The sequence below is a fragment of the Lissotriton vulgaris genome, chromosome 6, assembly GCF_964263255.1.
Source record: "Lissotriton vulgaris chromosome 6, aLisVul1.2, whole genome shotgun sequence".
Classification (NCBI taxonomy): domain Eukaryota; kingdom Metazoa; phylum Chordata; class Amphibia; order Caudata; family Salamandridae; genus Lissotriton; species Lissotriton vulgaris.
Window position 1 is genome coordinate 79,054,513 of NC_141694.1, and position 21,800 is coordinate 79,076,312.

At 45.6% G+C, this 21,800-nt stretch overlaps 1 protein-coding gene across 2 annotated transcripts in view; it reads right to left on the reverse strand.

The window, feature by feature from the left end:
* LOC147706825 (ATP-binding cassette sub-family C member 10-like) overlaps positions 1–21,800 on the reverse strand; it is an 875,391-nt gene that overhangs the window by 236,558 nt on the left and 617,033 nt on the right. The window contains exon 15 of one of the 2 annotated variants that reach the window (XM_086925960.1): positions 4,748–4,937. In XM_086925960.1, coding sequence (XP_086782086.1) covers positions 4,748–4,937 — 190 coding nt within the window. Of the gene's footprint in view, positions 1–4,747; positions 4,941–21,800 lie in introns of both variants that reach the window. The other variant, XM_086925959.1, reaches the window with a different exon arrangement.

The following is a 21,800-nucleotide window of genomic DNA, read 5'->3' on the forward strand; positions in this document are numbered from 1 at the left end:
CGCAACCCCTGCATCACTCAGCGCAACCCCTGCATCACTCTGCGCAACTCCTGCATCACTCTGCATCACTCATAACCACCACAGCTTCACTCTAAACCACCACAGCACCACTCAGCACCACCACAGCATCACTCAGGACCACCACAGCACCACTCAAAATCACCACAGCTTCACTCAAAACCACCACAGCACCTCTCAGCACCACCACAGCATCACTCAGGACCACCACAGCACGCACCACGCACAACCACCACAAATTCAATCAACACCACCCAGCACCACTCACCACCACCACATTATCACTCAGAACCATCAAAGTATCACTCAGCAGCACCACAGCACCACTAAGTACCACACAGCATCAGTCAGCACCACCACCGCACAACTCAGAACCACCACAAAACTACTCAGCACCAGCACAGCAACACTCAGCACTCCACCCTCCAAATCCACCCTCCAACACCAACTAAACCCTCCAAATCCACAATCAAACAACAGACTCAAAAAACAAAACCACAATCAAACTCCACCCTCCAAATACAAGTCCACCAAGTTATTTGCAAAAGTTTTACCAATTACCATTATACATTACAATAACTTTTATTTAAAAATTAATTCATACATTTCATTAGAAGCCATTGTTATTTGTAATATCAATACATATAAGTCACATACAAACAACACATATTGTATTACAATTGCAAAAGGTGTCACATTTAACAAATTAAAACTATTGGCATTGTAAAATAGAAAACTATTAATTCCTATATTTTCACTATTAAAAAACATAAATAAATATTAATATCATTTACAATACCAAAACATCAAACTTTCCTAATGCGAGACCTATTGCATTACAAATGCTTATCTGTTTAGGATCTGTTTTAAACAGTTCTTCTTGATCCATAATCTTCTTTGGCGTCGATTTTTTCGGTGCCAATAGAGGTTGATTAGTGTTTTTTGCCTCAGAAGGAGTGATCGAGTCCTGTGGCAATTTCTTCGGTGCCGAAAGTGGTTTAGGCTGGTTTGTATCATGCCTTGGAGACTTTCGTACCGATATTGTAGATTTTGGCGTGGAGACAGGTTTTGTTGGGCCTGCGGGGCCGGAATCTAGCTTCCCTTCTTTGTTTTTGGAACCGGAGGGTTTCGGAGTCGAAGCTTTCGGGTCCAGTACAGTTCTTGGCTTCGGCATCGATGTGTCTTTTGGTTCCGGTACCGAATGGTCTTTGTCTTTGGGCACCGAAGGGCGTTTTGGCTTCGGTGTCGGAGAATCCTTCGGTGTCGAAGGATGTTTCAGTGCCAATGGAGGAGGTGGAATTGGCACATGATGTTTTTTCGGCGCTGAGGCACCGGAAGGCGTAGTCTTTTTCCTCTGAGCCGAGCCCGAAGACGGGGCGTCGGAGGGTACATTTCGGTCTCGACTGGGCCCCATGGGCGGAGTGCCGACCGCTGCCTTTGTCTTGGGTAGTGTATGTTGTGCAGTGGCAGTTGTACTCACAGGTTGTCGAGATGGAATCGAATTGTCCGAGTCCTCTGCCCCGATATGATCTGGAGATCAGGCGAGTCTTCCTCGGCGATGAGTGGAGCCTCGTATTCCGAGAAATCTTCGTCCTCGGAGACGTCTTCTTCGACGATCTCCTCCTCAAAGATGGCCTCCGGTGCTGGCGCTGATCTCCTCATTTCGTATCGACGGGCCTTCCGATACCGAATAGTTTTCTTCGATCGGAAGGAGGCACAAGCTGCGCAGGTCGACTCGTTGTGTTCTGGCGAGAGACAGAGGTTGCAGACCTCGTGATGGTCGCTATGAGGGAATTTTGCTCAACATACCGGGCATCTCTTGAATGGAGTTCTGTCCATGAGGCGTAGGCCGTACGGTGCCGATAGGCCCAACGGCCCGCGTCGACACACCGGAATGTAGCTGGTGATGTCGAAAAGTCTATTCGATGTCAAAATAAGTTTATTTAAAGTTTCTCGCTTCGAAAATGCAGAAAAAGTCTTTTCTAGCCGGAGCGGAAAACTTTCATCCGAACCCAGTGGCGGAAAAAAACAATCTGAGGATGGAGTCGATGACCATGCGCAGTATTATTATTATTATTATTATTATTATTATTATTATATTTAAGTTTATAAAGCGCGCAGCTACCCGGAGGTTTCCCGGCGCTAAGGACCAGATTAAGGAGGAGAGCAAACTGAAAGATAGAAGAGCATATTATTGGTTGAATAACCAAGTTTTAACCTCTCTGCGGAACTTGAGGTAGCAAGATTCAATACGCAGAGATAAGGGGAGCGAGTTCCAGAGGGAGGAAGCCAGACAGGAAAAGGAACGACCGCCCATTCTGGCTCTTTTAACTCTGGGAACCTGAAACCTGTGCTGATTGGATGAACGAAGAGTACAGGCAGGGCAGTACTGATGAATCAAAGTACTAAGGTAAGGTGGGGCCCGACCTGCATTGATTCTGTGCATAAAGCAGAGAGCCTTGAATTTTGTGCGGCTTTCAATACGGAGCCAGTGCAAGTTATGAAGGGAATTAGAAGTGGATGATTTATAAGGGAGCTTGCAGAGCAGTGGAACCACCATGTTCTGGACTGTCTGTAATTTACGGGTCACCCCTTTGCAAGCCCCCAGGAGAAGAATGTTGCCGTAGTCCAGTCTAGAGGTGATTAAGGCCTGGACTACGGTTTTCTGTGTCTCCTGAGGAAGCATCCAAATGATCTTTCTGAGCCACTTGATGATGGTAATGCAGGTAGAAGAGGTTTTGACCACGTGGTGCTTCATGGAAAGTTGGTCGTCAAAGATTATGCCAAGATTACGTGCTGTTTTTGAGGGAACAGGGAGGGTGCCCATTTGCGAGGGCCAGGGTTGGGGCCCCCACAGAGTAGTGTTCTGGCCAAATAGGAGAAGCTCTGTTTCCCCCCCCCGTTCAACTTTAGTTTGTTAGCGTGCATCCACGTGGCAATGTTATTAAGCCCTACGCAGAGGGAAGAGGGGGTGGAGTGAGATCCCATCGAAAGAGAGTAGATGATCTGGGTATCATCGGCATATGAATAAATGGTCAGCCCAGCTTGTTCCGCAATCGTAGCCAAGGATCTGACATACAAGTTAAAAAGTAGGGGGCTCAAAATGGAGCCTTGGGGGACACCATACGCCGATTTATAGGTTAGAGAGGTTGAGGAAGGGGAGAATACTTGAAAAGTACGGTCTGACAGAAAACTAACAAGCCAGTTGAGGGCAGAGCCGGTGATGCCAGATGATTTGAGGGCATTAATAAGGATGGGGTGGGAAACCGTGTCAAATGCGGCACTCAAATCAAGCAGAATGAGTGCCACGGTTTCCCCCCATCCACTCGGCGTCGAATAGTTTCTGAGACCCCCAACAAAGTAGATTCTGTCGAAAAGCCAGACCTGAAGCCTGATTGGGATGGATGAAGGATATTTCTTGATTCAACATGCCGGGTGAGCTGTGTATTAATGTGTTTTTCTAGTATTTTTGAGAAAACAGGAGGAGAGAAATGGGGCGGAAGTTAGATGGGTTATTAGGATCGGCATTTGCCTTTTTTAGTATGGGCACAATCATAGCATGTTTCCATGTAGGAGGTACCTTGGCTTCTTTAAGTGAGGAATTAAGTAAATCCAAAATAAGATTAAAGGAGGAGGTGTCCAGGATTTTTAGAATTTGAGGGGGAAGTGGGTCCAGTGGGGAGCCAGATTTAATATCACTGATGATATTGTGAAGTGAAGAACTGTTAAGGAGGCCCCAAGTAAAAATCTGCTGAGCAGGTGGGAAATTGGTCTCCTCTGAGACTTAAGGTTCGTGAGGGATCACGGGATCGAGTGCTTTAGGGAGGCTATTCTGTTGTGAGGGTATGGAGTGCATCTCCACTAAAGCCTCAGGATCACAGAGAGTAACTGGATTGAGGAATATCGGGGGGGGGGGTCAGGGGGAGTAGATGTTTCAAAATCAGTATAGATGTTGTCGATTTTAGAGATAAAAAATTCCGCCAAGGAGTTGCATTGCGAGGCGTCCAAGGGAGGAGTCACCTATCTCATGACTACAAAGACTTCTTCCAAGAAGACAACAACCTGCAATCATCCAAGCCCAACACCAGGTGGCGATCTATTCTTTCCGATGTAAGGATGGACAATGGTTTGCTGTTTGATCGAATGAATGATAAGCATTTGTATATTGTAATATACAAAAACATGTTTCTATGGGCTGAGCAATGTGAGAGGTTTGAGTAAGGGAACTTATGAAAACTAGTGTAGTCACAGATCTTCTTTGAAGCCACTTAAAAAGGGTTCTAGATTCATATTTCCGAGAAGGATCTTCCACAGGCAAGCACATAATGGAAGGAACTACACATGCTGTAGTTCTAGCTGCTAAGAAGAAGGTGACAGCAGGTGAGTCACCCATCATTAAGCACTGGAGACATTGAGAGATGGAGGTGTTGTTCTCGGTATAGGATTAGTTGGATTGAATAACTAACTATGCATTTGGAACATAGGTGTATATGTACTTATTAGTATCTGACCTCTAAGTGATAACATTTTGCAGGAACCTGTATTAGCAATGCCTTGGATTAGGAGAGGGTATGCCGCTTATAGCATTTGTGACATGACATTTGTTTGCAAATCTGTCTTTGCAAAGTGGCACAAGCAGATGGGCAATCAATTACACTCAACTAACTGCCAGTATTACAATAAGCTTATGGTATCAGCATGAAGTGATGCACGCCTAGCAGTCACTTACCTTCATAACCCTTTGAAGCAGCCTCTCATGGATGAATAACGAAGCACGGATTGTGCCATGAGTAAATATGAAGGCGCGGACAATAGTTAGAATAGAGTTGGTCACTGTGATGTATCCTAAAACCTCGAGTAAGAACTTGGAATCCTCAGAGGTGCTCAGCTGTGCAGGAGCAGTGATGTTGGTGGGGTGTCTGCTGGATCAGAAACAGTTAAACAATATTACACACTTGATCCATGTATGATAGATAGCTGATAAGGCAGGTTCCACTCCTTATATCTATATGTGGTTCATAACTGTCAGATGACTGCCTACATAGTTCAGTAAAACACATTCACAAAGCTTTGTGAACCAGCAAATGATTATATCAGTCTTAATTTCATATACTGAGGTGACTAGAAAACTTGGAGTATGATTTAAAAAGGATGGACACAAGGTTTAGGAGCCAGTAGGAGATAATGCATGTTAAGCAAATATAAGTTAATGGAATACTGTAGATATACCAAATATCACACATATTCAAAGGAGCAGTACACAATGGGCAGATTGAACACCGTCTGCCTGCAACAAATATGAAATAATATAGTCTTTAATTTCACCAGTATGATTCTGAACTTTGGACACAACTGCACAAGCCGATCTGGGGCAGAGAAGTTGGTGGTTTTGAAGTTTACTCTTGTTTCTTTGGAGCCACTGGGAATGCACTGGGGGCAGGGAACATCCCCAGTAGATCCTCGAAAACATTTTGAAAATCACAGGAGATGAACGGTGAAGGCACTAATGATGTGCAGCAGACGTGCTTGAAAGCGCAATCTCATGCTCCACCAACAGGCAGCATTTCATCACGGGTAAATCTCCCCGTGCATGGAACCATCCAAAGATGGCTCACTGTGCACTATTATTTAAAACCTATCTGAGATGGTGAGACCTCTCAATATCTCAACCTTTCGTGCTGCATCATATTTCTTCCTTTAAAAGGTGTCCATATCATCAACAAGCTAAGTTGCGATGCAGTTGTTTTGCTATGTTCTTCACTCTCTCGTTATAATTTCGATTAACTTAACAGGCGAGGGGGCACTTTCCAGCTCTATCTGCCTCACCTGCCGTGGCTTGCTCCATCTTCATCTACGTTTCTCGAGACAACTGACTTTGAATTCCTTCCTTTCTAATAATAATAATGATAATGATAATATTATCCTATTTGTGAAGCACAAACCTATCACCCCCTTAAGGGTTTCAAGGCACTGGGGGCTGTCTGGGAGATTAAGTGAGCTATTGCCCAGAGTCACGAGGTGCAGGGGATCAAACCATGAGCCCAGCGCTCCAGAGTCTGCCACCCTGGCCGCTGCGGTGGTAAACGTAATGGGGCAACCCAGCATCCCTCAGAACCTGGGTATACGTATTAAAGTAAAAATGGTTCTGTTGGGGTTTTCAATTACTTAGGGCAAGTAGCAACATTATACTAATAACACATATCAATGATTTGCAAAAGAAAAATAAAGCTATAACACACACCAAAATTAGAATTCAATAATGTATTCAGAGAAAATCAAATAATCATGGCTGTTGCAATTTACAATTTCAATTGCAATATGAAATACGTGACTGTGGTGAAAAAGTGACATGTGGTGACTGGTGAAAAAGACATTACACTATATACAGAAACAATTGAGCGTGCAATGAAAAGGGGAGAGAAAGATTTTATAAACATGTATGTCCTTATTATTTTAGCACATATGCTTCAGGATCCAATGACAAATGGGACTGTGATCATGAGCGTTGTGTAGACATATACAATACGCCAACGTTTCGGCTCTGGCCGCTGCACCACACCTCTCCATAATTGGTGTCTGATTCCGGATTTCATGGATGCAGTTACGTGTGTGCATTTTGAATGATCAGCAGTAGGGCAGCCCTTTACGCTAGCCAGCAATAGTGATGAATATGCTGATGGGAGCACAGTGTTTCACAATACTCCGCCTGCACGCACAACTTCAACTCGGCGACCTCCGCCCATGCCGAGTTATAAGAGGGTCCTGATGCAGGAAACGTTGACTAATGTTGGCTATCAGGACAAGGATCTCCCACCAAAAAGACTTAATAGGGGGACAGTCACAAAAAAGGTGAAGGAAACAAGCGTAATCACGCCTACAGCACCAGCTACTGTCATGGTCAATTCTGTATTGCCTCCGTGGGGTAACATTGGCCTGGTGTAAGAACTTATAATGTAACAGCTTGTGCCTTTGGTTTATGGATATGAATTCAGTTTGTGTACAACAATATTTCCAGGGGTCAGCGTGAGTGGATATGCTTAAGTTGACCTCACAAGCCTCCCTCGCCGAATCTGTCCAGGCCATCAGGAGCTGTGGCACCTGACCATAGAGCCTCAAAATCCATCTTGCATTATCATTAGATGTTATGAGTTGGGATATAGGCAGAAATTCAACTGGTTCCTGCAGGAATCCTGGGAGGGTCTTCGTCACTACATCACCCATACAAGTGTATCTAAAAATATCAAGAGCAGTAGCATGACCTTGAGATCAGAACTGGTACAAAGACATAAATGTGCCTTCTATGTATAAGTGTCCAATCTCTGACATGATCATCTTGGACAGGGTATTCTGCACTGTGCACTCGACCGTGAGTATGAGAGTGTGCGCTTGACCTGGAGTAAGAGAGTGGGGTTAGAGAACAATTTAACAGCCGGAGAGTGTAAATAGGTCCCACCAGATCTACAACATAATGCCCTACAGGCCTAGGTAGTAATAGTGACATTACAGATTTCCTTCCCAAGTTTAGATAGGCCTGTAGAAAGGAGAGAGGCTGAAGGATTCCCATCCACGTGGTCATGCTCCGGGACAAGATAGGGAATACGTGCCTCAGGATTATACCAAGATTTAGCGAAGTGGCACTATGCTGCATAATAATACATTTCAGGATTTGAAAGCTCAAATCCCCACTATTTGTAGGGTAGGACAAGCATGTCCCAGGCAATCCAAGAAGGTTTATTTGTCCAGAGGACCCTTAAAAGAAGGGAGCAAAGCGGAACAAAGAAATGGTCATTAAGAGGTATCAGAATATTTGTAATAAAATACAACAATTTGGGATGGATTATCATTTTAATCAAAGCTGCCCTACCTTCCAAGAAAGCGGGAGTCGCAGCTACAGGTCTATTTGGCGGGATAGGCTATCAGAAAAAGAGGAGATATTTTTAGCGAAAGACTTGAGTATCACTATAAAACCTGCTGATAAAGGGGGACAGGGGGTGTTTTTGAGGTTATCAATACCAGGAAATTATCAGAGGGTACCCAACAGCAGACTTAAGGTATAGGAAAAGAAGTATCCAATCTTTTAGAACAGGCCAAGGAAGAAGAATGGATACGTATGGAGGAGTATCAGTTTTTGAAGAATAGAAATCTTAAGATCCCAGCCTTCTATGGGCTCCCTAAAATTCATAAAGATGTGAGGAACCCCCCTTAAAGACCTATAGTGTCATCCATTGATTCTGTGTTAGAACCTTTAAGTAAATATGCAGATGTTTCCAATAAACCGCTTGTTTAAAATCAGAAATCTTACATTAGAGATGCAGCTGATAGGATAACCTAAGTAGAAGAATTGGAATTCAACAAAAAAAATGGAATACATGGTAACTCTCAATATCGAGGCGCTATATACCAATACACTAAAAACACTATTTAAGTCATTAACAAAAAATCTTAGCAGTCAGATATTCAAGGAACCAATAGGGATTGTATTGTAAGGTGTGTCTCTATGGTGCTCCTAAATAACATCTTCTTGTTCAGGGAAGATTTATAGCTGCAACTTAAAGGGCCCAGTATGGGAGCAACATGTGTTTCCAGTCTGGCCCTGGGGACCTTTGAAGAAAAGCATATTTACAATGAGATGTCACCCTTTTTTTAAAACATCAGGAATTGGTATTGTATCATTGATGATATTTATTTTATTGGGATAGGCTCAAGGGGATAGCTAGACGAATTCCTGATGTGGTAAGCATGGGGGATCAAAACCTCAGGTTTTCAGCGAACATTAGCAATCAAAGTGTAGAAGTGTTTAATAAATTCTCATCAAAACAGTTGATGGGAATTGACAAGTGGAGTTATTTACAAAACCCACAGATAAGAACACATTCCTGCATTACAGTAGCTATCACCCAAACACACAAAAGGCTAACACCCCCTTTGGACAGTTCCTCTGATTAAGGAGGAATTGCACACCCCTGAAGGATTTTAATGAAAATGTGGATAATCTCAAGAAGAAATTGAAGGATAGGGGATACCCTAAGAAACGTATAAATCACTCAAATAAAAAAGGATGATTTTATGACAGGGATAGTATGCTAATAAAAAAAAGAGCAAATTGAGAAATGTAATGATAGAACAGTGTTTGTCAGCCAGTTTTCAGGGATAAGTAATACATTGAAGAATATGATACATGGAAAGTGTAAGATACTCAAATAGGAAGAGCTTACTATGCAACAGAAACCTTTATTTGCCTTCAGAAAAAATAGGAATCTTAAAAGTAAGTTGGCCCGATTAAAATGTGTAGGAACAATCACAAAAATGACGCCCCTGTGGGACTCGCACGACTCCGGAACAGTAAAGGGTTTCAAAACTGGGACAATATGGGTATTTCCGTGGTGGGTGATCTCTGGAAAAAGGGGGCGGTGTTCGAATTCACACATTTAGAAACTCAGTACGGCATGGCGCAAATAGAAAAGTTTAGATATCTCCAAATCCGGCATGCGCTCCAGGCGATCATAGTGACTGGTACATCCTTACCTGAAGCCACTCCACTAGAGGATAGACTCCAGACAGAGCACATGACTGGCAGGGCAACATCATTTACATATCGCAAATTAGTCAACAATATGCCTGACCCGACGTCTAGTTTGAAACACACATGGTCCCGGGAGGTGGGCGACTTCGAAGAGTCAGAATGGCAAGAAGCCCTCGTGAAACAGCCATACCGTCGAGACTCAGACTGGTCCAACTCAAAGTGCTGCATCGCACATACCACAGAAATTGTGGGGAGAGGGGTACATTCTTTCACACAATCTGGGAGTGTCCACAGATTGCAGGATATTGGGCCAAGGTAATGTGCACTGTCTCCCTGTCAGTGTACATCTCGCTGTTACCAGAACCCAGACGCTGTCTACTAAATTTGTGGGAGGCAAACTATCTCACTCACCAGAGCCAAGACTGGGTAATGTTAGGAATGTTGTTTGCTAAACGCAACATCGCTAGGTTGTGGGGGTCGGATGTAACACCTACGCTCCAACATTGGTGCAAGGATATCGATGAAGCAATGGTGGCCGAAAAGGTGGTTTTTATTCATCGTGGTTGTCCTCGAAAGTGGGAAAAAGTATGGGGTGCATAGAATAAGTACAGAGGATATATTTGTGACCCACCAGAACCAGAGATAGAGGATGCATCTCCATAGCTGGACGCTAATGTCGGGGGGTCATGAAGTCTCTAATGAATGTAATTTTCTTGCCCTGATTTTCAAATCAATAAAAAAAGTTTAATTAAAAAAAAAAAAAGATGGTACATACATACAGAGAAGATGTACAAGAAACACAGGGCAATTGTAAAGCATGTGAAACATGTTTGGTTACTCACAATGTGGTGTAGAATGAAGTGCAACACATGTGGCTACAACCCTTGACAACTGTAGGAGTAAAAATGTGTTCTCTTATGTCCCTGTGATCTGGTAGATATAGGGGGAACAGGAAGGGAATTAAGGCAGAGGCTCTGTGAACATAAGTCAGCTATTGGAACCGACAAGAAAAATGCCCCTTTAGTGAACCACTATAAAGAAAACAAGCATTTGCAATGCAATAGGTCTCGTATTTATGAGAGTTTGAGCCATTGGCATTGTAGATGACAATGCCTTTTATTTATGTGTTGTTTTTAAAACAGGTAAATAAAACAGCATTGTCATTTACAATGCTAATAGTTTAAACTCTCGCAAATGTAAGACCTATTGCATTGCAAATGCGTGCTATACATTTTTTTTAAAGCATTAGGAGAGAGAGTTTCCTGCCTCCGGACAAAGCTATTTGAGAAAATAGTGCTCGGAGGCTGTAATTAAAGCCTACTGAACAACAACCCACGTAGTAGGGTGTGTCGCCATGGGAGGTTACAACATGAGACAAGGCGGTACTATGGAGGGACTACTGAGCCTTTAGACCAATGTACAGTTACAGTTTACTGTGGACAATGACACAAGCCAATGAAAAATGTGGGAGTAGAGTGGGGGCACCTTCAAGTCGCTGCTCAGACACAACCTAAAAAGACAGAAAATTATTTTGCTCCAGCGCCATCTTTAGTTCTGACACTAGACAATTGTGTAAACAGAATTGTATCATTTGTAGAAAGTTTTTACTTAATCTATGCTTCCATTTGCACCTATACACTCGATCATATATGTTTGTATGTATTGATAATTTCATAGCACAAATCTAGCTGGGAAGCAAAGGCGCACAGGTTTGGCTGTCTTTTAAATAGTTGCACTTATATCATGCCAAAGGAAAATGCTACTTACTAGTATGCATCTGTTCTTGGCATGTAGGGCTGCTGACATTCATATCTTAGCATAGATTGCCGCCTAGTGTTGGGTCCGGATGATTGCACCTTGTTGTCCAGGAAGAGTCTTTGAAGTAACATGAGATAGGGGACTCCTCCCTTGGACTACAGTGCGCATGGGCATCTTCTCCATCCTTAGATTGTTTTTCGCCATTGTGGCGAAGATGGAGTATAGTAAAGTAAGAGATGGCCATGCAAAAGAGAATCCTGCAGCTGCGACAGGCACCGGGGAGAAGGGTGGGCGATATGAATGTCAGCAGCCCTACATGCCAAGAACAGATGCATACTAGTAAGTAGCATTTTCCGTTCGAGGCATGTGGGCTGCTGAATTCATATCTTAGCATAGATTGTATAGAAGTTTCTCCTCTAGCAGTGGTCACCTGTACCAGCTGCAGCAGTCTGAAAAAGAGTTTTAAGGACAGCCTGGCCTACGGCAGCTTGCTGCTTTGTTTGCACATCTACACAATAGTGTTATAATAATCCACATTTGTAAAGCGCACAATCACCCGTAAGGGTCTCTAGGCGCTGGGGGCCGTCGGGAAGATTAAGCAAGGTATTGCCCAGAGTCACATGGTGCTGGGCTAATCTGACGCCGTTGCCGGGGATCGAACCGTAATCCCCAGATTCCGGAGTCAGTCGCCCTAGCCGCGGAGCCACAACTCTCCTTGTTTAGTGAAAGTGCGTATAGTAGTCCACGTGGCTGCCCTACATATGTCTTCAAGAGGAATATTCCCTAGGAAAGCCATGGATGCCCCCATTTTGCGCGTAGAGTGTGCTTTTGGGGGAACTGTTAGAGTGTGTTTAGCTTTTTGATAGCATATTTGAATGTATTTAACTATCCACCTGGCTATTCCTAAATTTTAAGATGGGATTACCTTTATATTGTGGGGAAAGAGCAACAAACAGTTGCTTTGTTTTCCTAAATGATTTAGTCCTGTCAACATAATATAGCAGAGCTCTCCTTACATCTAGTATGTGTAGGGCTCTTTCAGCCACTGACTGTGGGTTTTGGAAGAAAACTGGCAATTCTAAATTTAGGATTAGTCCGAAGTACTACCTTATTTGCATGTATTTGCATGAAAGGTTCTTGAATGGTTAGTGCCTATAGCTCACTCACCCGCCTGAGGGAGGTAATGGCAATCAAGAATGCCACCTTCTATGTTAGAAATTGTAATTCTCATGAATGGAGTGGTTCGAAGGGAGGTCCCATAAGTCTGGTAAGTACTATTTTTAAGTTCCAGGCTGGTGAAGGTGGATGCTTTGGAGGGATTATCCTTTTAAGACCTTCCATAAAAGCTTTGATTGAGGATACTCTAAACAGGGACAGGTGTTGCCTGTTCTGGAGATATGCTGCTATAGCAGCGAGGTGAAGCCTTATGGAAGAGTATGCTAGATTGCATCTTTGAAGATGCAAGAGGTAACAGATAATGTTTTGGATGGAAGCATCTAATGTATTGATTTGGTTATTATTGCAATAAATATGCATCTTTGAGGTCTAATGTAGCAAAGAAGTCGCCTTGCTGGAGTTATGTTATGTTATGTTAACTGTGTCTTTTATAGTGCTCGGCTACTCTGAGGAGTGTCCCGGCGCTTTTATTTATAACCTGTAACAGAAAACACAATGGGGCAAATGAAAAAGAGACCAGAAATCAAAAAGAAAGAGCAAACCTAGAGAACAAAAAGCCAAGTTTTAAGGCCCTTCCTAAATGCTAGCAGGTTGGAAGTGCTGCGCAGTGACACAGGCAGAGTGTTCCACAACAGTGGAGCCAACAGCCTAAAAGACCGGCCCCCAATGCGTGCCTTTTTTACCCGAGGAACCACGGCCAGGAACAAATACTCGGATCTCAGGGATCGGGCAGGATGGTAGAAAGCTAGTCTCTTTTGAAGATATTTCGCTCCAGAGGCATAGAGAGTCTAATGAGCCAACGTCAAGGCCTTAAAAACTATCCGCTTCCGGATAGGTAGCCAGTGGAGTGACTGCAGGAGGTCAGATGTTCTGGCTCGCCCGCGTAGGCCAAAAATGGCCCGCGCCGCCGAGTTCTGGACCACCTGCAGCCGTTGCAAAAGATACTCCGGCAGGCCGAGATAAAGGACGTTGGAATAGTCCAATCTTGAGCCAATTAAGGCCTCAACCGTGATCTTCCTATGTTCTGCCGGGAGCAAAGGGAGAAACTTGCGGAGCATCCTGAGGAGGCCAAAGCATGTTCCCGTTAGGCCCAGAATCTGGGATCTTAACGTTAAGCCGTTATCAATCTTCACCCCCAGATTCTTGGCTAGCTGGGAAGAACCTGCTGGAGGGAACATGTTAACAGGCCACCATTCCTGCCAATCTGGATCAGACCGACAACCGAAGAAGAGTACCTCAGATTTATCCGAGTTGCACTTGAGGCTGTTTAGCTGGAACCAATTAAAAACAGACCCAAGGCACCCACGGATACTCTCTCCGTCAAAATCTGCTCCCTTCCCACACGTAAAGAGGAGCTGGGTATCATCGGCATAGGTTACGATCTGGGCCCCAAAAGCCTCCGCCAGTGCCGCCAAAGGGGTCATAAAGATGTTAAAGAGAGTCGGGCCCAACACTGAGCCCTGCAGGACTCCGACCGCCAGTGGCGGTACCACGGCAGAGCAAGGGGGGGCCCAGACCGTTTGTCGGCGGCCAGCCAAAAAAGATCTTAACCAGCTGAGCACCGTCCCCCTCAGACCGATCTCATAAAGTCTGGCGAGGAGACCCTCATGGGGGACGGTGTCAAAAGCCGCCGACAAATCAAGCATCACAAGCATAGCCTTGCCTCCTGAATCCAGCACCTCCTTTATTGCCTCAGACTTCCAATAGCGCCGTTTCAGTGCTTAAGTTGGTACGGAAGCCGGATTGGGTGGAATGAAGCAAATTGTGGAATTCCAGGAAATTGGAGAGCACAGTGTGCAGTAACAGGAGTACTTGTTGTAGAGTAATCATATGGAAATGCTCTGAGAGTATGTATTGATTTAGCGGTCTGAGGTCTAGTAGGGGTGTGAGGGATCCATCCTTTTTGGGAATTAGGAAGTATAGAGAGTATACCCCTGTTCCTTGGTGTTGAAAAGGGACTGGTTCTATTGCTCCCTTTTGTAGCATGGACGCGACCTCTTGTTGTAACAATGTGATGTGTTCTTTGGACATAGGAGGTTGCTTGGGTGGTATGTTGGGAGGGGTAGAAGTGAGTTCCAGGCAATAACCATACTGGATAATTTGTCTCACTCACCTGTCTGTGGTAATGGAGTTCCAGACTGGTAGGAATAGTTTGATTCTGCCTCCGACTGGTGGGAGTGTGATGAAGTCACTGTTTGGCGGCAGTGGAGGCTCTGGTGTTATTGCCACCACGTCCTCTGCCCTTTTTATTGTTGCCTCTATAACCTCCGCTATTTGAGCCTTTATTAAAAGGAACTTTGGGTGTTGCTTTTGTATGTAGAGGAAGTTTGTGATGTGTTGCCCCTTGCGGAGCCTCTGTAGGAGGAGCGACGAAAGGAACCTCTATGTTGTTGAAACTGAAGTGCGCCCATAAACTTAGCAGTTTCGGTATCTTTTTTCATGTTGTCTAAGATGGTATCTACTGCAGGGCCAAACAGGAAGTCTTGGTTAACTGGTTGGTTGAGGATGGTGGATTGCACCTCGTTTTTAAAACCAGAGATGCTTAGCCACGCGTGTCTGCGTAGTAGTACGCTAGTATTAATGGACCTGGCTGATGTGTCAGCTGCGTCAAGCGCACATTTAATGGAAGCATTAGTTATAAATTTGCCTTCCTGTAGGAGGTCGTTAGCCTGAGCTTGAAAAAGTTCTAGCAGGTGTTGCAGTAAACCTTCAAGTTGATCGTAATGTGCTCTATCATAGCGTGCTAGTAGAACTTGTGTGTTCGCAATCCTCCATGAATTAGCAGCCTGTGAGGCTACTCTTTTACCTGAGGCTTCTAATATTTTAGACTCTTTGTCAGGAGGGGGAGCATCTCTTGTTGTTTGTGAGTTAGCTCTCTTTCAAGCGTTTGCTACTACTAGTGAGTCTAAAGGCAACTGGGATTTAATATAAGTAGGGTCTGTAGGGGCCGCCTTATATTTCTTCTTAATCCTGGGATTGAGTACACGTGCTCTTGCTGGATCTTTGAATATGTCTGGTGCATGTTTTAGTACCCCTTTTAATATAGGAAGTGTCCGGACATTTTTCTCAGAAGTAGGAAAAGTGTCAAAAAGAAAATCTTCTTCTATTGGGTCAGTGTGCATGTCGACATTGTGGTATTTTGCTGCCCTATCCAGCAGTTGGTTAAAAACAATGGTGTCGTCAGTAGGCAACGGCTTTGTAGGGTATGGGGAGGTGTCTGGGATGGGTTGTGGGTCATATGGATCAATCTGGTCATCCCATGTGTCATCCTGTGCATGAGGATCCTCTGGTTCATTAACATTATCCTGAGGATCTTCCCCCATGTTATCCCCATCATTATAATATGAATGTGTAGGAGAGTAGGGCACAAAAGGCATATTAGGAAAGAAAGGAGGAGGAGTAAAAGGCCTTGAGGGAGATGTCCAGAAGTCTTTTTTCTTGAGAGGAACAGGGGAAGGAGTGTCCGTGTCCAATGGTCTCTTTTTCCGGTGATAAACTGTAACGCGTCTTGTTTCAGGGTCTATATACAGTTTATGTTGTTCCTCAGTTACTAGATCAGGATGGAAGAGTTCTTACTCAACTGTCCGTGGCTTTGGCGCCGATGTTTTTGGCTTAGTGACTTGTTTGTGACCTTTTGGCTCGAGGGCCTTTGGTTGTGGAGCTTTTTTGGGCTCGGCTGTTGCTTTCGGGGCAGTAACCTTTTTCGGTTCGACGTCCTTTGTTGGTTTAACAGTCTTTTTCGGTTTGGCGACCTTGTTTGGGTCGACGACCTGTTTCGGATCGACCGGAGCTTTTGGTTCGATACGTTTTTTATGCTCGGCGGCTTTTTTCGGCTAAATGTTTATGGTTGAGTCAATAACTTTTTTCGGCTCGACGAACTTTGTAGTGTGATCTTGTTTTTGTTGATCAACACTCTTTTTAGGATCAACGGCCTTCTTTGGGTCGGGTGTTCTTTTTGGATCGACGACCCGTTTTGGTTCGAGGCTCTTCTTTGGCTCGATAGCTTTCGACTCGATAACCTTTTTGGGTTGGGCGACGTTCTTTGGTTCGACTACCTTCTTCGGTTCGACGACCTTTGGTTCGGTAACCTTCCTCGGTTCGACGACCTTTGGTTCGGCGACCTTTTTTGAATCGACGACCTTCGGTTCGACAACCCTCTTGGGGTCGACAACCTTCTTGGGGAGAATGGTACTCGGTCCTGGGCTATCAGAAGGCCTGGTTTTGGGCTTCGGAGCCGAGCCGGAAGGCGGGGCTTCTGAAGGAGCTTGTCGATCTGGGCTAAGGCCTTTAGGCGATGCTTCGACCGGAGCCTTATCTTTTGAGATAAGCGGTGTTGGGGGCTGGGTACTCACTTTTTGCCCCCGCGTGATTTGGTCTTCTGAGTCCGACTGGTCCTCAACGGTACCGATTTCTAGATCCCAGTCCGCCGCTTCTGGGAGGTCGTGTTCATCATCGAAGATGTTCTCCGGTTCCGGTGCCGGCCGCTGCATCTCTTGCCTAGCGGCCCGTCGATTCCAGATGGTCTTCTTCGAACGGAATTGGGCACACGCTAGGCAATGTTCTTTGTTGTGCTCCGGTGATAAGCACTTGTTACATACTGTATGTTTGTCTGTATGCAGGAATTTGGAGTGGCATTGTGGGCTCCTTTCCATCGACAGCAGGCCCACGTGGCGTCTCAAGGCCCAACGGCCCGCGTCGACGACCATATTTTTTGGGTATTTTGGTTGATGTTCTCTGTGCCATTTGCAAACATGGGTATGTGTGTAGACTTTGAAATGCCTTTGGGGATCATTGCTTACCCAAATGTATGCATTTGATGTTGTGCTGTGTTGCGTGCATGATGGTTGTATTAGAGGGGTGGGGCTGTATGTTAGGACTTCACTTGTTAAACTGTATGGCTTTGGGGCTGTGTTGTATTAAGGAAGGCATGAAATGGCCTTTCTACAACGTTATGTTGGCGTTGCGCGCTTTTGGTAGTTTATCCTTGTGCTTAACAGAGCCGGCATATGGTAGAAATATGTATAGAGAAGAAAGCCAGATGGCAGTAGATATAACCATCTAAGATGTCTCAATGTAAACAGGTTGGATAAAATGAGAGCCTAGGATAAAACGTGACCATAACTATTATGTCCAGAGCGCTCATCACATCATGTACTCTGAGCTCACCTGAGCTCACCTGAGGGAGATATCAAGCAGTATCTACAGAACCCTTCCTGCAGGCTGGTTCAGCGGGTGAACACAAACTTAAAGATGAGCTTTGCAGGACACCAGTTCGAACCAAGACAAGCCTTCCCTCTTTCTAAAGTCAATAAAACAAGTGTGTTTAAATTGGGTATTTACAGCTGTTTAGGCTGTGCTGTACAAGATCTAGAGTTTACCATATGCCTACAGTTGTAAATGTTTGCCATGCATCTGGGTAAATATGGGATGTCACAGAATCCTGTGTTTTTTTCCAAGTCCTTCACTGCCCATTGGACTTCAGTACAAGCTGTGAAAATAAATATTGTGAAAATGCTCCAAGTGTACACTGCACAGAACCCAAATGCAGGAGGAAATAAACTGCCTTACCTGCACTGCACCAGGCTGTGCCAAGAAAGGGGAGCTGCAACCCCATTGAACGGCCTTCTCGATCGCTTGTTAGATTATAAATATCAGAGGTAGAGACCGGTCTGCAACATCTTCAAAGTAGTGATAGATAGGACCGTGAAGAAGATGTGCAAGTGTTGAAAATTAAACAAACACAAAGTGTGAAGTGAGAGTTACATATGTTCCGAGCTATGAACACAATTTTTTTTGTTGTTAAATCTGTTTATTGATATTTTATAGTAATACAGCAAGAGCATAATAACAGTAATATGCATGTAATAATCACTAGAGTAACCCCTCATGTCATAGTACTTCGATGTTTACTAAGCATATGGTGTGCAAGGAAATGAGACTCAAATAACATGCATTGGAGGGTTATTTGTCAGTATCAGTTGTAACGCAAGTACCATAGGGTGATGAACGGAATTGCATGGAGTCCAAGAGTGTTAGGTCACAGATCTAAACAGTGGAAGTATGAACAAATAGAATGAGGACAAAGTAAGTCGAAGGAGGGGAGAGTTAACTGTTAGTGAAAAGCTGCTGCTTGCTCTCCGCCGAATACCAATCCCCATGCGTATTATGTGTGCAAGAGAATTCTCGGCTGTGTGTATTAGCTAGTTAATTGACTCAAGTGTGGAGCTGCCCCAAATACATCTCCGAGGGTGTAGTGGATGAACAGTCTTGCCAATTATACTGCTACAGCAGCTGCCTCTATCTTCTGCTGATCTGTTAAGATTGTTCACATTCATTTGTCGGCCAGGGGGAACTAGCGGAGGCCCAGCAGGTCCTCCCTGCGTAGGGCGACACTCTCTGCCCTGGCCCAGTTACGCAGGGAGCGGCGCCACGCTGCCGCATTTGGAGCAGCCGCTGTTCTCCATCTTTTAGTGATGAGGTGTTTAGCTGTGGCTAGGCCCAGGTCTAGGAAGCGGGAAGTAACCCTATGTTTCCTGCCCATTTTGAACAAGTGTAAGAGATAGACCTCCCATTGGAAAGGGATGTCATGCTCAGTGCAGTGGGCTAATGTGCCGGCCACTTCAATACAGTACCCAGTGAGTTTGGGGCAGTGCCATAGCATGTGTAGGATGTCTGCATTAAGTATGTGGCATCTGATAGGGGAGGAGCTTAGCCAGCAGCCGAGATGGCCGCCTAGCGCTTCGGCTCCGCCGACCCGTGTGCCTTTCACTAATATCCTGCATCGAATCCTGCACCTCCGCGCGCCACACTTACCCAGGAGGCGCTCCTACTCCCGCTGCTGCAAATCCCGGTGAAAGCGGAGCGATCCCGGGGTTGAAGAGCCTCTGTATCCATCCCGGCCTCTCGAGTGGCCGCAGCAGGGTCATCTAGTAACGGAGGCGGCCGGCGGCGACAGCAACAGCCGCGGCCGCTGCGGAGGGGGAGGCGCCGGTGGACATTTGCTGCAGACTGGCGCTGGGCTTTTCCATCGTAGCTTTTCTCGGCTTGGCTGCCCAGCGCGCCTTACCTGCTACACTGTATCGGCTCAAGCATACTGTATCCCGGCCTCGCTGGAAGAGAGCCGGGATTGTTTCTTTGTAGCACTCCTCCGTGGTGGACGCCATTTTCCGCGTCTGCAACCCTGTGCCTGCCAGAGGGATTCCCTGCTCCGCCGGCTTCCTCATAATAGAAGCTTCCCTGCGACCGGCTGCCTTTCTATCACGGTGCCAGCTGTGCCCTGCAGATAATACACGGATTTCTTGGGGGCGGCTCGCTGACGAGTGAGGCCTGTTTTCGTGGCGCTCTGCGGCTGGGCGCACAAGATGGTGGCCAATGATGCATCCCCCATTCCGGATCCACCGCTGGGGCTCCGGGATGTCCTGGATGCACTTGAAGGTCTGCGTATGGCCTTTCGCAACTTTGCTACTGACTTGGGGGCCCGGCTCACTGAGGTCCTTCCAGCTGGTCACGATGGCCCCTCAGCACTGCACACTACGCCACATCCTCCGTTGGTCGACGGTGGAACACCCGATCTGAAGTGTACGGAGGCATCGGATGGGCGCGTCACCGTTTCTACTGCAGTACTCCTAGGCTTCGCCTCGGGGGAGTTTGGCGACACTGCACCTCTGCGAGGGCCGGTGCTTAAGTCTCAGACGCCATGTTGCCCTCCTCCTTTGTTCTCTGGAGACTCGCCTCTTTCCATCCTTCGGGACTTGTTGTTTGCGCATCGTCTGACCGCTCCGCTGGAACTCTCATCTGGTCTTTCACCCTGTTGTGCTGCTTTCGGACTGGCAGTGAAGATTTCTTGTGCCCCCTGCCATCGAGCTCCAAGCCAGTTTGCCCCGTCGCAAGCGCCTCGATTCTTGCATTGGATTCCACGGGGGCCCTCCCCATCCATGTTGGCTGCTCTGGAACTGGACTTTGTTGACACGCTGGTTCGAAGGGGACAGGGCTGATGATGCACTCTATTATGCTGCAACTTCCTATGTGTATGGCCGGGACTGTGATTGACACTTGTTGGAGGTACAGGTTGCTTAGGTACTAGGTCGGGGCCTGGGGTTGGGCGGCCGTGGGTAAAGTTATTGTCTGCTTTGGTAATATCCTGGGCCCTCCTCCGATCAAACGTGATTTTTCTTCTTTCTCTTTATCTTCTTCTTCTGCATTTCGGGCACTCCTTTGGGGCGACAGACACACTGCTAGGGGGGGGTAGGCCGTAGCCTCTGCATGCGTGTAGGGTGGGGGGTTAATTTTTCGATTGTTTTAGTTTCTATGGGCCTCTTTTTCCTTCTTTTCTCTTCTTATCACTTTTATCCTTTATTCCTTTCTTCCCTTATTTTCTTGGGTCAGAGGGTGAATTGGGAACTGGTGGGTAGCGATTGGAGGCCACTAGGTGGCTGAATTCCTTTCTATCCTGAATTAATTGCTTACAGTTGATTGTCTTGTGGAGAATGCTTGCTGATTATTATGAGGTTCGTTGCCCGCTTCTGTCCTCATCGTATTGTTCTGACTCGGATCCTTCTTGACCTTAACGCTGTGGACTCATTATAAAAAACTTTGAAAATTAAACCTCATCATCCTACCTCTCGGTGGCGCGAATATGTATAATGTAACTTGGATTACTTATGCCTGCTTTGATACGCTGCTGAGTCGCCTAATTGCTTGCTGATGTGCCTTTTATTGTCGAGGCCGGCCTGTGGGTTGTAGGCCCGTATCTGTTTGCGCATACTGTCCAATAAAGGTTTTCAAAAAAAAAAAAAAAAAAGTATGTGGCATCTGGGGCAGGCAGTCCGTGGGGTAAAAAGTACTTATTAATTTTGGTTGGGGTGAGGTATGCCTAGTGTAAAATAAAAAAAACTGGATATGGCAGAAGAGCTGGTGGCGGTGAATGCATGTGGGGGACTTTCCAGGATGGCTGTCCATTCCGGACTCAGAGAAGGCATGTCCCAAATCCTCCTCCCACTGTAGTTTTAAGGAGGCTAAAGAGATTGCTGCATGCTGACAAAGTGACGCTGTGAACCATCTGATCAAGTGACCCCCTTCACCCATAATATGCAAGTATTAGATTGCATGGTGCACAGGAGGTTCTGTGGACAGGCCTCCTCATCTGGATGAAAGAGATGTCATGATTGAACTATGATGCAGCAAAAAGTTCCCCGGATGGAGACCCTCCTCCGGTACAAGCTCAGTATATGGGATAAGTGCCCCATCCCAGAATAAGTCCCCAGTATCATGAATTCCAGGATGGAATTTTTTTTTATCCTCTGGTAGATATTCCAGCAGAGTAGAG